Source organism: Ornithorhynchus anatinus, chromosome X3 (genome assembly GCF_004115215.2).
Source record: "Ornithorhynchus anatinus isolate Pmale09 chromosome X3, mOrnAna1.pri.v4, whole genome shotgun sequence".
Taxonomy (NCBI): Eukaryota; Metazoa; Chordata; class Mammalia; order Monotremata; family Ornithorhynchidae; genus Ornithorhynchus; species Ornithorhynchus anatinus.
The window spans coordinates 1,237,446-1,253,719 of NC_041751.1; the positions used below are offsets into that span (position 1 = coordinate 1,237,446).

The 16,274-nt window shown below is 50.6% G+C and overlaps 1 protein-coding gene across 3 annotated transcripts in view; it reads right to left on the bottom strand.

Annotated features, from left to right (window-relative positions):
• Positions 1–2,161: 2,161 nt before the first annotated feature.
• Positions 2,162–16,274, bottom strand: part of STX17 (syntaxin 17) — a 34,330-nt gene continuing 20,217 nt past the window's right edge. For all 3 annotated transcript variants that reach the window (XM_007661676.3, XM_007661677.2, XM_001505977.5), the window contains exons 4-8: positions 11,985–12,210; positions 7,666–7,784; positions 7,524–7,574; positions 4,422–4,508; positions 2,162–3,709 (exon numbers count right to left, since the gene is read on the bottom strand). In XM_007661676.3, the coding sequence (XP_007659866.1) occupies positions 3,470–3,709; positions 4,422–4,508; positions 7,524–7,574; positions 7,666–7,784; positions 11,985–12,210 (723 nt within the window). In that variant the 3' untranslated portion in view covers positions 2,162–3,469. The remainder of the gene's footprint in view (positions 3,710–4,421; positions 4,509–7,523; positions 7,575–7,665; positions 7,785–11,984; positions 12,211–16,274) is intronic.

A 16,274-nucleotide genomic window follows, 5' to 3' on the forward strand; every position in this document is an offset into this window, starting at 1 on the left:
TTTTGGTGTCTCTTCACTTTATTCCTGACAACCGGTGTGGTTTCCTTCGGTCTGGTTTGAATCACATGGATCGAGTCAAGTGTCCCCAGAGGTTTGAGCTTCCCTGAGATGCCTCTCCCCATGTCCCTCGGTGGCCAGGTTGGGGAGGTCGTCCCCAAGACGCGGGCATCGGGAGACCGGCTTCTCCTTTAAATTGTGATCTTCAAGGCTTTTCTAGGACTTCCCCAGTGGTCTTCCTTTCCTGCCAGTGGCTTTCTAGGTAAATGTCCGATTTGATGAAATGTCTAGCTCAGAAAGGTCAGTTGGTGGTTTCAAGGAGACTAGATTTTAGGTTTTTGTGACTTGATACTTCAGCGATTAGTCCCTGCCTTTTAGCTGGGGCTTTGGGCTTGTGTTTCAGGGTGTGTCCCCCCCTCCTTTTTTGGATTTTGTTTTGGTTGGCATTGGAAGCCATTGATCTACTTAATCAGATTTCTTCTTTTCCCCGTGACAGACACTTTTAAAAGCTCCCAGGGTTTTCTTTTTAATGCTATCTTGGTTCGCATTTGCTTATTATGCCTCCGATTTTAGTTCTCTTCCTCCACCTTGATCTCGGCGCTGCTTCTGCAGCTCGGGCTTGGTGTCGGCCTGTGGAGAGCTGTCCGCTGCTGCTTCTAGGGTATTTGTAACCCTTTCCAGCTGGTTCTTGCTGAGAGGAGAGTGAACTAATGGGGTCCTGCATCCTCCAGAGGGTAAGTTGGACCTGCAGGTGCACTAAACTGCCAGGAACCAGGGCAGGAAGTAAGATGTGGTGGTTGAAGTTCTGAGAAACAGAATGTCCTAGTGGATAGAGCACGGGTCCAGGAATCAGAGGGACCTGGGTTTCTAATCCTGGCTCCACCATTTGTCTGCTGGGTGACCTTGGGTAAGTCACTTCATTTCTCTGGGTCTGTTACCCAGAGAAGCAGCATGGCTCAGTGGGAAGAGCATGGGCTTGGGAGTCATAAGTCATGGGTTCAAATCCCAGCTGTGCCACTTGTCAGCTGTTTGACTCTGGGCAAGTCACTTCTCTGTGCCTCAGTTTCCTCATCTGTAAAATGTGGATTAAGACTGTGAGCCTCACGTGGGACAACCTGATTACCCTGTATCTACCCCAGCGCTTAGAACAGTGCTTTGCACATAGTAAGCGCTTAACAAATACCAACATTAATTATTACCTCATTTGTAAAATGAAGATTAATACTGTGAGCCCCTTGTAGGAGCTTGCATCCCACCCGATTAGCTTGCATTACCCCCGTACTTAGTAAGTACATAGTAAGTGCTTAATAAATATCATTTTAAAAAGTTCTTGTTTATTTTGCTTAAAACTTTGGTTTTAAATGACCCCTTCTTCCTTGGGCCAGTTAGGATTACATGTTAGCTCCCATTTGCGGAAGTTGCTTGCTTATCCTGAGGTAATCTCTCTCTTGGTTTACTCCTTGGCTTAGTCAAGATTGGACTGACCTCCTCTCCCTCTGACACTGGCGACTAAAGAACATCCTTGGGAAAGATGTGGTGAGCGGTGCTCTGATCCATTCCACGTTTAGCCCTTGAGAGCCTCTTCCCTGAACAAAAAGGCGGTGGATCCTGACCAGAGTCCCCTCGGCGGAGCGGCAGGAAAAGGTAACGATGTCCCAGAGCCAGTGTGATGTCTGTCTTGTCTCCCTCCTGTTCTTAGTGTTTTGTGCCAAACTAGAGCTAGGGGAGGCATTAACCTGGCCCGCCCTTAGACCTCACCCTCCGGGTGGGTATCTAAGTCACCCACAATTAAGCAGGGAGGCCTGGGCAGCGGAGCCTATCAGTGCCTGCCATGGATTTGGGACAGGTTTCAGAGGTGGCACCAGGCACAGCACCACCCAGAGCAATATCTGTCCAGCGGTGGAGTTAAGTCATTTCCCCGATCCTTTGCTGGAGGTCGGCCGGGCCCTGCTCTAGAGCAGCGAGTCTAAAAGCTCTGTTGTAATCATTCAGTTGTATTTGTTGAGCACTTACTGTGTGCAGAGCACTGTACTAACCGCTTGGAAAGTACAATTCGGCAACAGACACAGTCCCCACCCAACATCGGGCTCATAGTAAGCACTCAAATACCACTGACTGATTGAAACAGCTCAGGAGTGAGGTGTAATGAAGACATGGACCCTGCTGGCTTTGGACTCTGTACTTTTATTGGTTTGAGGTGGCGGGGAGTTGTGGGAGGGAGGAATCACAGCCAGGCATCATTGTCCCGCAGTTGAAGCCCCACTGGAGTTCTGGCCTAGAACCCAATAACCCATAGATGGAGGGCCCCCTTTATATCTTGCCTTTGGATCTCAAAGCACTTACCTACTCTCCCAAGGACATTCCTCCTCCTCCTGGAACCCTGAAAAGTGGCTCCATGACCACAGACCGGGCAGAGAGAACTGGGCTCAGACTCAGGTGGCAGCAGGTGAGGAGCTTTAATATTCAGGTCCCAAACTGGGGGGACCCCAGGACTCACTAAACTGAAAATTCCCCCATCCTGGAGGGATTTTGTTTTCTTCCATCAGGCCCTGGGCCACTGGCCACCTGAAAGGACGGCCCTTCCCCGGACCCCGGCCGCCCGTGCCAGCTGGTCCGATGGGTGCGGCCCCTGCAGTTTCCTCCCCCCGGGGGCCCGGGAGCGAAAGCCTCTCTGGGATTTTGCCCCGCGGGGAAGTTGTGAGCCTAGGCTAAGCCAGTTGGTCTGAAGGGCAGCCCCTCTCACTTTTTTCCACCTGCTGGGCCGATGAACCCCAAGCTAGGTGTCATCCCCCTTTGGCATCTGCAGGTAACCTGTCTTTCTCCTCCCCCCCCGCCCCCCGAGCCACGTAAGGGGCTGAGGGTCAGAAGAAAGGTAGGAAAGGGGTGGGAGGAGAAAGATGCTCGGCTCTAGGGCAGCTGGATTCCAGCGAGGCCCTGGGGCTGGACGGCCCCCTCGGGGAGCAGGAGGAGCTCTCGGGCTTAGCGAGGGGCCGAGGGGAGAGGGCGTAGGGCCAGTGGTGACAGAATGGTGACCCTGGTCTAGAGAGGAATGAGGGAAAAGAAAGAAATTGGGCGGAGACCAACCCAGAAAGACTGTGATCCCTCTGCCCGCAGCTCACCGTTCAGCTGTGGAAGGAAAAAGACTGCAGGAGGAGAGGACGCGCTCGGCCCCAGGTCAGACATCCTCCGGCCGCGGCTTCACTACCCTGCCAGGAGGAGGAATGGGTATCCCCCTCGTCCCCTACACGCACACACACACACTCTCTCTTCCTGGGCCGTGCCCTGAATCAGGTCACCTCCCCCAGCCCCACAGCCAGAGTCCAAATGGGAACAGGCCCAGGCCCGGCCCCGGCTGGCTTGGGGTGTGGATGCGAACCCCGACGGCTCCTCCCCGCTCCATCCACGCGCCGGAGCTCCCTGTCCCGGCGCCATCCGAGGGGCCGGGGTGGCCCGGGCTCCGTCCCCGCCTGCTTCAGCTAGACTTCTTGTCCCTCTGGCTGGGGAGGTCGGGGCAGCTGGAGGAGAGCTCCTCCATCATTTTCTGCTTCTTCCTTTGAATCAGTTTTCCCCCTGTAAAGCCCAACACCCCGCCGCCGAGAGCAGCTGCAATTCCTGCCACTTTGAAGCCTGCGAGGAGCCCGATGGGGCCTCCCACCATGCCGCCGAGGACCGCACCTGCCACGGGCAGAGCTGCCAGCTTGTATCTTGCAGCCTGGAAAAACAATCCCATTTTAGAAAGGGGGTTGAGACGACGAGCCTGCGGGGGCCGCGCGTCTTCCCTCCCCCACCCCCGGCATTGGTCCCGACACCCCGGCCCCCGAACGCTCCCTTACGGAAAAGGGTCCCCCATCCTCCGGCCAGAGGAACGTGAGGTGGAATTGCTTAAGGCCGCGGGGAGAGCCCCAAGGCCCAGGCGGGGAGAGAGTATCAGCTTAATTGCCACCGATTGATTTGACTTGTAAAACAATCGATCGATCTTCCCGGCTGAGGCCTGGAGGCCCAGAGCCCGGACCCTGCAAAGGCTTTTTTCCCCCCACGATGGGGGCTCATCCTTGCACCCAGAGGCCAATTCCCTATCAGACAGGGCCCTCCTGGGGGCTGGCATCCCATTCCCACCCTCGCTTCTCGGGGGCCCTCTGGGAACTGGACCCCGAGGACCTTCTAATGAGGCCTCAGCCTGCCCTGGCGGACGCCCGCCCTCTCAACCAAATGGGTCTCGGCTGGTGGGATGAATCGAGGGAGAGAATATTTCAATAGCCATTGATTATTTTTTTTTTCCTTCCCCGAATCCAATGTGTCACTTTTTCCTTATTTCCTTAATTGCTGGTTCCCTCGCCATTAGAATCGGCAGATCGATGGGGTTAATACAGAATATTGCTGGGAGGCTGAGGCCCATTGATCGGGTGGCAGGAGCGGTTCCTTACCTTGCTCAAGTTTTTCTTCCCCTCTTGCACGTTCACAGCGGCAGTGTTGACATGGTCTTCAATTCTGTCAATCTTCTCCTGCTGAGACTAGATGCAAAGGAATTAGGAGGGAGGTTTCCTGCTGGGAAGCAGCAGCCTCCGCCAATACACACACTTTTAATTCCTGTAATCAGGCCCCGCCGAAGCTTTCATCTGCACAAGCTGTAGCCCTCCAGTTGCAGTGGGGGCTCGCTCGGGAAGAGCAGCTGATAAAACTGGGCCCAAAGCGCAAAATTCCCTTTTCTAAAAGAAAGGCATTTAACCATTAGGTTATAAGAAGGGGGGAGGATATTACCTCTACAGTGAACGACAGGTCACTCTAGCGTGGATGCCGCTCTGTGGATTGGCTTTTCGAATCTGTTTACTAACTGGAAACAATCCAAACCGCCCCTTTCGGTTCACACTGAGTTGGGTCCACAAAAAGCATCCCTTTTCTCCGAAGCCTGAGTTCAAAACGGGCGCGAGTTACGTCACAGGTAAAACGCCATCGATTCAAGAAATGTGATATCCACTGCGGTTGAGGCTGCCAACACCAAAATGTGGCGGGGGGAGAATTTCCTCTGGGACCTGCCCTGCGTCTGGGCAGAGGAGCGGGTGGGCCTGGGGCTCGCACCTGTGTCGTTTAGTAATCGGGGCACACAAAAGTGCTCCCGGCTCCGCCACTTGACAGCTGTGTGACTGTGGGCGAGTCACTTCACTTCTCTGTGCCTCAGTTCCCTCATCTGTAAAATGGGGATTAAAACTGTGAGCCCCACGTGGGACAACCTGATCCCCCTGTATCTACCCCAGCGCTTAGAACAGCGCTCTGCACATAGTAAGCGCTTAACAAATACCAACATTTATTTTTATTTTACTAGTAGCCATGACAATCAGACCCACGCCTGCACCTTCGGGCTCCAACCACCCTCAGCAGAGACAGAGTCTCCATTCTCCAGGGAGGGGACGAGCCTCTTTCACCCATATACGGAGGGCTGAGCGCTGCTGGCTCCAAGCCTTGCTCCCCTCGGCCCTCTAGGCGACAGGGGATGTGCCCCTCTATGGGTCCCAGGCAGGTAAGAAACCTCCCGGCCTCCCATTCACGGCCACCGGGTCCTGGTCCGAGGCAGAACTGCAAGACGGTGGCTGTCCAAGCCCCCCGTCGCCGGAGTTACACAACCTCCAGCCAGGCCCGCTTTCCCTCTGTCTCTAACTGCGCCAAACATCCCCTCCCGCCTCCCCCCAGCCCCGGCTTGGCCCCGACTCTCCCCTGGCCAGCTCACTTCCCTTCGTGCCGTTCGAGGGAGGGGAGGGAAGACGGGAAGGAGGAGGCGGGGTGGCACTATTCCCATTCCCACTTCACAGGCGAAGAAGCAGGAACCCGGGAAGGAAGGCTGCGCCTGGCTTTCACCTCACCCCATGATGGCATCGCATCTCCGAGGAAACTCAACTTAAATACCTACGATTTGGTTTTAAAACGGGGTAAAAAACCTTTTCACAGAAATATTAGTTATCGGTTAGATTTCTGAACCGTGACTCTTTGCTATTACAGTTGCAAGGTGCCAGGATGATCAAGTAACATTAATTAAAAGCAAAACTACCTTGAGCATTCTCACCCAAGAAGAATAATTCCGTGGAAAGGGGCGATGGCGGACAGGCCGGGGGGATCCTCGGGACCCCAACTCCAGCTCCCCGGGGAACCTCCAGGTGACGGCCCAGCGGCAGCCGATATAGATGGGGCCGGGGAGAGGCCCGTCCGGAAGCTCTCACAGGGACGCAAGCTTGCCACTTCCCCCCAGTGCCAGGGGTTACTCGGGAGCCTATCTGGGGCATGGGGGAGGCTGACAGAAGCTTCCTTTTACAGGAACCGTCTAGCACATCTCCTCGCCAAGGATCCTTTTTCCCTGACCCTCAAAGCCTTCTGCCTCAAAAGGTGCTCCACTCTCTCTGGCCCTGGTGAGTGCCAAGAGGTGTGGGACACTCCTTCCCCAAGGACAAGGGACAGACATCAGTTCAGTCACCTCATTCCTGGACGGGAGTCTGCCTGTTGTTGGTTTCCTGGCCTTCCCGATTCCCAGACAGGCCTGTGTGGCTGGGCCCGGTGGCCAACACGCTCCCGGATCCGGGCACTCTTCCCACACCGCCCACCTGCAGTGGGCACAGGTGGCCACGGGGTCCTCCAGAGCCTCCCTCTCGGGAGTCCTGGCACGCTGGGCTGTGGCCCTGAATTCCCAGCTTGAGGCCGAGATGCCCCGGGTCTCAGCTGCCCAGGAGGAGACTTCCCTGAGTTGGGCTGTTCTTTCCCAGGCCTGGGAGACAGTCCCCCGAGGGCTGAATCGGTTGGCTCCTTTCCCTGGGGCCGTGAGGTTTGGGGGGAGCGAGGGGGGCCGGAGGACGGTTGTAGGGGTCACCCACCCCAAAGCACAGAACTGACCCGGCCAGGAGCAGATTCCCGCCTTGAAGGCCGAGGACCCTCCACAGCCCCCTCCCCTCCGCCACCCAGCCCCAGTCCTTTAGCACAAATTGGGCCCCACGGTTTTCTGGGCCCCAGCCTCCCACCCCTACCTATGGTCCTTGAGAAGGTAGTTCTCAATGGGCCTAGGGAGTTAGGAGGCCATGGGTTCTCATCCCGGCTCTGCCACTTCTTTGTTGTGTGACCTTGGGCAAGTCACTTGGCTTCTCTGTGCCTCAGTTACCTCATCTGTAAAATGGGGGTTAAGCCTGTGAGCCCCACATGGGTGTCCAACCTCCCCACCTCTAGACTGTAAGACTGTTGTGGGCAGTGATTGTCCCTGTTGCTGTATTGTACCTTCGAAGCGCTTAGTACAGTGCTCTGCACACAGTAAGCGATCAATAAATACAATTGAATGAATGACTGAGCCCCACGTGGGAAAAGGGACTGTGTTCAACGCGATTTGCTTGTATACATCCAGCGCTTCGTACAGTGCCTCGCACATAGTAAGCACTTAGATATCATAATTATTATTGTTCCTGGACTTCCTCAACCTAGCGACGACAGGCCTCACCCTCTCTGCCTGCCCCCGGGGACCCGAGGATGGGAGCGGAGGGTTGGGGGAGAGGACTTACGTTGACAAGCAGCGAGAAATCCATCACCAGCTGGTTGAGGGCAATCAAATTCTACAGAAAGAAAACAACGGACGTTACTTACGCCCCCCGCTCAGAGCCACCGCAAGGCAAGGGGAAGAAGACGACTGGCCTCGCCACGCACCTCCTCCAAAGAGCTCCAGGACTCGGCGGCGTTTTGATCTTGAGGGATTTCGGGGAGAGGCGCCTCCATCTGCATTAAACCGTAGGGGTACTCCTCCGCTTCGGGTGTATGGAGGGGTCCTGAAGGAAGACATCACCCCTCTGTAAGCTCGCTTATGATGCTAAAATGAGGCAGCACAAAGATGCCAATTACTTGCTTGCAACCTCTCTGACCAAAGGCTTGCCATGTAAATGACCGTCCAGACCCACCTGACTAGTGAGCAGATTCCACTCTAAACTCTTCTCCAAAAAACTGCCCGGTATTTCCTCATCAGGAACGATCCTGCTGCCTGGATGGTTCCAGAACACAATCGGAACTGCTTTCATTCATTTATTCATTCATTCAATCATATTTATTGAGCTTACTGTGCTTACTGAGCTTATTGTGTGCAAGGCACTGTACTAAGGGCTTGGGAGAGTACAGTATAACAGTAAACAGACACATTCCCTGCCCACAACGAGCTCATCGTCTAGAGGAGAAAGCAGACATTAATATACATAAACAGATAAATAAATAGCACAAACCCTCCCAATCTGAAAGTAAGGCCAATTGGTGACACTGGCTTGTGCCAGGACCATTTCTGCTCCCGACTCTCCCTCCTCCTCTCAACTTGACTGCAAACCCTGAGCTGCTCTCCTCCCATTCTCTTTCCTTTCCGGTGCCTTTTCTCCTTCCCCTCAACCCAAACCAGCCTTTCCTGCCACTCCTGACCTCAAAACCAGTCTTAACTTCTCTCAAGTCCGCTCACCCGGAGCCCAACCCGGTCTTCTTTCTTAAAAGCCGTGGCACAGTTTAATCTTCCAAAATGTGAGTGGTAGGTAGATTTTTTTCCCTCTCAAACAAAACCATCTATTTAATGATTTCTAAAAATCGCTTAGCACCAGTTAAGTTGGCCATAAAGGTGCTTAAAGAGTAAGTTGAGTGTCTGCAAAAATGACAGCATTCCTTTCCTATGAAATTAAAGATACTTGGTGTTTTTCCTCGGATTTCACCGATCAAAATAGAGGCAAACATCAGAAACCAACTCTCGCATCCTAGTCCAGTGGCGATTCCCCAGCATTCTGAGAACTCTGGTTTCCCAGATTTCAAGACAGAAATTTCAACCTAGGGCATGATGTTGCAGGACTCCTCACTTTAACTTTCTCTTCATCCAGATCCAGAAATTACCACAATACTCTTCTCACTAACAATTACTAACGTAATTGAAAACAACAGGCTTATCTACTCCTCCTCCCGTCTCTATGGAGAATTTTAAGTCCCTAATACAGCAAATTAATGGAGGCTTCTGTGAGTACCTGCTCAGAAGGAAATTTTTCAGCTCTTCATCTCTGCCATAAAGAGGACTGAAGTTCCCTGGTGCAAGGTATAGCAAAAAGACATTTGCCGCATATACATTCTTTCTTCCAAGAATATGGGGAAGGGAAATACGTGGCATTTTTAGATCAACAGCAAAGTCACTTCAGAGAAGAAGGAAAAGTGTTCAGCCATTTATGTCTCAGTTAAAACCAAACCATGTATTTGTCTCAAATGCAAACAGAGCTTAAGAACAAAGAAATCTGTTCTTTGCCATGGAAACACTGCTTCCAAGTTACAACGGTGTTCATCGCCGATCGATGTAATAACGCACGACCGGCAAATAAAATCCAGACGGTCCAACTGGCTGTGACTTCTGTAATTCACTCACCCTAGGTGCCATTATAAATCATCATCTTAGATATCAGACCACTGACTTTGAATTCTGACGAACTGCTACGCAAGTGAAGAGGCCAGGTATTTGGAAGGGTTCGAGCCTTGGGGAAGATGGCTGAGCAGTGCTCATCCTGACCCCAAGCCCCAAACTTGGCAAAGAAAAATACAGGTGTTTTATATTTCTTGACAATACCTCAACTATCTCCCCTCCTGGTACCTGAAACACAGATACACAAGTGAGTTTGCAGGAGCAGAGATTTAAAGGGGATTTACACCACCTGTCGTTCTCCCTTCCGTGTCAGACTTTATCTTTGAAATTGGCTTTCTGCCAATAAGACCACCGGGTGCCAGAGTGGATTCAGATGATGAACAAATGGAAGCGGAGGGTTTGGAGTTCAAGTGAAAAATGAGCTTTGAGACTGGAAATGTATGCTTCAGATAGACGAGCTCTCCTTTTCTCACCAGAATTTCCTCCCAGCGGCAACTTGAGGCACCGAGCCCTTGCGCATTTTAGGGTGTCTTTCCTGAAATGATCGGGGCATTCTGACGATGAGGGCAGTGCAGGCCCTGGGGGTTTCTCTCCCCTTCCCTCACCCTCAGTCCTTCCTCCACATTCCCTCTCGATTACACTGCCCCACCATCTCTACCACCTGCACCCTTCAGAGCTTTGAGGGAGGCAGCCGGGGGGGAAACAGAACTGGCCTCTAATCCCAGCTTTGCCACTGGCCTACTGCCTGACCTTGGGCAGGTCCCTTAACCCTCAGAGCCTCAGTTTCCTCACCTGAGAAAAGGGAGAGAGGAACTCTGCCCTCCCTGCCTCTTAGACTGTGATCCCTCTATGCGATGGGGATTGTGTCCGATCTGATTTATCTCACACCTCCCGCAAGACGTTGGGCAGCACTTGGCAGGGGATAGGTGCTTCGTAAAATGCGACAATCAAAAAAAGAAAAAAGACCACACCCCCTTCAGGGTTGGCCCCCGGCCATGCCGACGGCCAGCTAAGAGTCCTGATATTGAACCCCCATCTACAAAAATTCTCTTTGGGGCTGAAGTTCAAGTGAAAACTTTTAAGAAAGTTCAAAAAGCCACAGAAAATATAGGGCCTAAAAGAGCTACCTGCGCAGAGGTGGAGCCTGGGGAGATACAAGACGATGCAAACCCATCTTCCCCTTTGAATCCCGGTGATAAAAGTCTACCGCTCCATCCCACTCGATATTCTGCTCGGACGTTTCTGGCAGTTTCCCAGTTGAATCTGTTCTTTGGTTAACTTTCTCTTCTACACTAATAAAATCCCGTTCCTCTTGGCCTAGAGATGTGGGGGATGAGAAGGAGGGATCGAGGGGTTCCCCTCTATGACTGAGCTCCACCCCGAATACCACGCTGCAGTTGGGAACCTGCGCCCTTCTCACCTTTCAGTGAGGAAAGGACCGCCCCCCCCCAACTGAAAAGGAAATGGCAGACAGCGGTAGTAATAATAATAATGGTGGTATTTGTTAAGCGCTTACTATGTGGCAGGCACTGTTCTAAGCGCTGGATGGGTACAAGCAAATTGGATTAGACACAGTCCCTGTCTCACGTGGGGCTCACAGTCTCAATCCCCATTTTACAGATGAGGTAATTGAGGCCCAGAGAAGTGAAGTGACTTGCCCAGGGTCACACAGCAGACAAGTGGCAGGGTTGGGATTAGAACCCAGGTCCTTTTGACTCCCAGACCCGTGCTCTATCCACTAAGCCATGCTGCTTCTCTTTAAGGAATGACTCTTTCCTCTCTGCTCCCCTTGTTTCTTTCATTCTAGTAAACCTGCCTTTGTTGGTCAGATTAACAGGAGGTGACATAAACACCACCACCCTACCAAACTAAGCAACAGCCTTCTTAGAATAGAACTTAGCACAAAGTAGGTGCTGAATAAATCCTATTAGAAGACTACTACTCTGGGCAGGGCCTGTTCCTTCACCCCAACTTTCCCCTGGGCTGACAGCCCCAAGAGTGGGCTCTCTGAGGATGAGGAATTCCTTGCTCCTGGACCTCGGGACCAGAGAGCAAAGCCTACCTACCCTCCAAAGGGAAAAGCTGAGTGATCCTGACTGAAGTGGAGGGGTGGCAGTAAGGAAGCTGAGAGTGCGATTGAGGGAATGACAGAGCAGCACCCCCCCAATCCTCTGCTCCTCCCATCTTCACGCCTACGGCTGACATCAACAACTACTTTGGGGAAAATGTCATCCCGATGAATGGCCAGGAACTGGGGGGGGTCTAATAATAATAATAATCGTGGTACCTGTTAAGCTTACTATGAGCCAAGCACTAATAATAATAATGGTATCTGTTAAGCGCTTACTAAGTGTGAAGCACTGTTCTAAGCGCTGGAAGTAGGTATAAGCTAATCAGGTTGGACACAGTCCATGTCCCACACGGGGCTCGTTTTAGAGATGAGGTAACTTGGGCCCAGAGAAGTTAAGGGACTCGCCCAGGGTCACACAGCAGACCCGTGGCGGAGCCGGGATTAGAACCAAAGGATTCCGAGAAGACGGCGACGAGCCCGCCTCGTTTCACAGCATCGGTTTCGGCAAAGGACGCTTAGCTTTGAGCATACCTCCCACAGTCAAGGACCTGGTCATGGGGCCGTGGACTGAGGAGCCGTCTTCACGGAGCTGCCTCTCCAGTTCTTCCGCAGATTCGGAATGGAGTCGGAGAAACTCTACTATGGCAGCTGAGGCTTCGTCTTTCACGGGATCGATCATTCTCTTCAGAAGTCGGATGTCTTCCTTCCGGACTCGGAGGCAAAGCTTCTCCATTTCTCGGATGTTAGATCGCAACTGCTGCAACGGTCAGAGAAGAGGACACCTTAACATCGATTTCTGTTCGGAGCACGGGTTCTCCTTCGAACTGAGACACCGGTCGGAGGCAGAGACGGACACGTTCGTGATTAAACCGCGGCTGTGTGCCCACAGATGAGACGATGTGAACCACAAATCATTTGGATTCTCCAAATGATTCTCCAGGGTGAGGAGAGCCTGATGAGTGTGCTGTTGAGATTTTTTCAGACTTGAACTAAATGGTCTGAATCATCGCCTGAATGCTGTACATTTCTTACTGACATATTATTCACAATAAGGTTTTACCGTGGCGTCTACAAGAATTTCAGATCCTGTAATTTTATATATTTGATCCCCAAATCGATGCTGGGAATGGCTTATTTTGCTGAAGGAAATTTTTCTTACACCATTGTGGAGTAGCAGTGTGGCCTAGTGGAAATAGCACAGGCCTAGAAATCAGAGGACCTGGGCTCTAATCCTGGTTCTTCCAATTGCCTGTCGTGTGACCTTGGGTGAGTCACAACTTATCTATGTCTCAGTTTCCTCTTCTGTAAAATGTGGATTAAATGCCTGTTCTCCCCACTACTTAAATTGTGAGCCCCCATGCGGGACAGGCATTGTGTCGACCTGCTTAACTTGTATCTTCCCCAGCGCTTAGAACAGTGCTTGACACATAGAGTAAGTACTTAACAAATAGAAGAAGAATTACAGCCATTGAAATTACTTGACTGGTTGGTTGATCCCTCTGTTTTCTCTGACGATCTCATGTTGGATGAGCTGCCCAAAACTCTCACTAAGTATTTGCCTAGCCGTTAGGGAGAAAGATGGGAGAAGTCCAGTCTTTTAGAATTCTGATGAGGGAAATAAAATGGAGACTATAAAAGTGGGATGATGTTATTGATGTCATTTTTTTAAAGATTTCCAAAAGCATGACTCACTGAGAGCAAGCGGTTGTGAAGACTATATTTTGCCCTTTGTGACTACTTTTAAACATTCCTTACAACTGTTTGTACAAGATTTTCTTTGGCAGTATTTGTTAAGTGCTTACTATGTGCCAGGCACTGTACTGAGCACTAGGGTAGATGCAAGATAATCAGGTTAGACATAGTCCCACATCGGGCTCACGGTCTTAATCCCCATTTTACAGATAAGGTAACTGAGGCACAGAGAAGGTCACACAGGAGACAAGTGGCGGAGCCAGGAGTAGAACCCAGGTCCTCTGATGACTCTGACTCCCGGGCTTTGCTGCTTCATGTAGAAAGAGGAGTAAGAGGGAAAGGGACAGAGCAGCCCTAACTCATGAATCAACCTGGCATTCAGCTAACAATGGGACTGCTCTCGAGGAAAAAAAAAACCAACATACCTACTCTGGTTTCAGAATTTAATCTTGAACTTGATACACACACCTATTCACACCCCTAAGTCTAGTCATTGGAGACAACTGTTTATACTTCTGATTATGTGCTCTGCCTAACTTTACAACTTTAAGGTAAAAAAAAAATTGCACAGTATTAACTGGGACACTAATGAAAAAAAAAAAAAAGCTATCCTATCCCCTGGAAAGTTTTCTGTCGATTCCCCGATTAAAATATCCTTCAGAAAATGTGAAGGCGAAATATGGTTGAAAAACAAACCTAAAAATAAGAGTTGAATTAGGCCCCTCCCATTGGGTAGCTCCAGGCCAGCCAGTACCTTCTCCCCCTTTAGGCTGGAAGCTCATTATGGGCAGGGAACTTGTCTCCAGTGTTCTGCCCCTAGTAAACTCTCAATAAATACCACTAATGAATTGATAAATGGAAGCCAGGATGGGCTGGTCCTTGCCAGCCCCTCCGTCTACTGTACAAACACTACTGGGTGTTAAAAGTATTGAATTGGAGCAGAGGACTAAATAAAAGGGCCTACCTAAACCTGGCCTTATGGCCAATTGCCCTCACCCCAGGATCACTTAGGGTCAGAAACTCTATCCCTCAAGGGGCCTCCTGGAGTGGAGATCTGATTTGAGTGACTGCTTTGCCTAAAACACTTGATATTCAGGTAGCAGACAGCTAAAGTTCACAGCAGGGGAAATGGGGTTACTCAGATTAGGTAATCTGAGCCTTAAGGGGGATTCCTAGGACAGGGAGCAGACAGCTAAAGTGAATTCTCTCTTTCTCTCTCCCTTTCCCTCTCCCTCGGCCCCCACTGACACAGAACTCTTCATCCAGAGAGAGGTGGTTTCCCTCTGACTGAAGGTCCATACATACAGCTGAAGGCGTTTACAAAGTTCCTTTCATCCACCCTTCTCCAAACCCCAGATATGCTCCACATTGGGTGTCTTTCCTGTCTCCTTTTTCCTCATCCTCATCATCTTCAATGATAAGAACAGTGCTTGGCACATAGTAAGGGCTTAACAAACATCACTATTATTATAGAGGAAGCAAAGGGGTCTAGTGAAGAGTCTGGGCCTGGGACTTGAGTTCTAATTCCGGCTCTACCGCTTGCCCCCTGTGTGACCTTGGGCTTCTCTGTGCCTCAGTTACCTCATCTGTACAGTGGGGATTGAATCCTCTTCAGATTGTGAGCCCCATGTGGCACAGGGATTGTGTGTCCAACCTGATGATCTTGTATAGACCCCAGTGTTTAGTACAGTGTGTGACTGTGGGCAAGTCACTTAACTTCTCTGTGCCTCAGTTCCCTCATCTGTAAAATGGGGATGAAGACTGTGAGCCTCATGTGGGACAACCTGATTACCCTGTATATCCCAGCGCTTAGAACAATGCTCTGCACATAGTAAGCGCTTAACAAATACCAACATTATTATTATTACAGTGTTGGGCACATAGTAAATGCTTAACAAGTACCATTAATATTGTCATTATTTTGTATGTTGGGCACCTATGGCATGTGAAGCACTTGGAAGAATACAAGAGAAGCATGACCTATGATCACTGTCCTCCAGGGCCTTAGTTTGGTCACCTGTCAGCGAGTGAGGTGGTTGGATAGATCAGTGTTTGGTTACTAGTTGTCTGACAGCTCCCAAATCATTTCAGTTGCCCAGAATATACATAGGTTCACACACACACACACACACAATGTGCATGATGCACACAATTGTGAAGCGAATGGAAAGAGAAGCACTTTCAAGGGACTACAGATGAGGAAACTGAGACTTAGAGAAATTATGTAATTTGCCTTTTCTGCAACGGGGCAGGAGTCACAAATTTTGTCCTTCGGTCCTGCCATCCCCAAAACGAATCTCTAAAAATGTCATTCTCTTTTTTTTCCAGTCACAGGGACCATAGCGGTGATGGAGAGAGCAACACAGAGCAGAAGAGCCCTGCAGAAAACCTGGCGGCCGCCACAGGTCGCTCGGAGTTTTTGCTTTCGATGAGCTTGGAGTTGGGACATTTTCTGGTCTCTCCAAAGCTGGTCTATCTTTTACCTCCTTCTGCCACTGCGGCTTCAATCTGGCCTGAACTCCTCTGTCTGTGTTATGTCTAGACGTTTCTGGGGGGACGTGTCTCCTTACCTCCCCCACCCCACCCCCAACTCCCTCTACGTGTTTCCCAGCCTCTTTCGGCATCTCGGTCCCTTCCCTTCTCTGCCTTTTTTCCAGAGCGTTGACCATTTTCTCCCTACTCCGCTTGGCCTCCTTCCTTCCCCTTCGAAGTTTCCCTAAATCTCAGTCATTTTGCAAAGACTAGCTCTAGACTTTAAAATACTTTTGATTGTCAAAGGTAATTATTCTGTGTAAATTGAAAATGGGGGAAAATGGCTAATTGTGTGTGCACGGATAAAAGGTACAGTGGCTGTGCATATATTTGTCCAAAACCTGTGGTGGATGCCTTGGGTCAATATTGACTTAGGGATTCCTAATGTATTTTTACAACATCTAATTTTGCAAGCAAAGTGTCTGCTGCAGAGAACATTTGGTATTGCAATAATTAATCTGATTTCTTTGCAAACAAACAGAACACAAGTCCACTGGTAAACATTTAAACAGCTTAAGGCAAACACATTCTACATATCATAAAATTTATTATCAAAGGCTCCAGAGTCCTAACTATCTAATTAAAACAAAGCTCTAG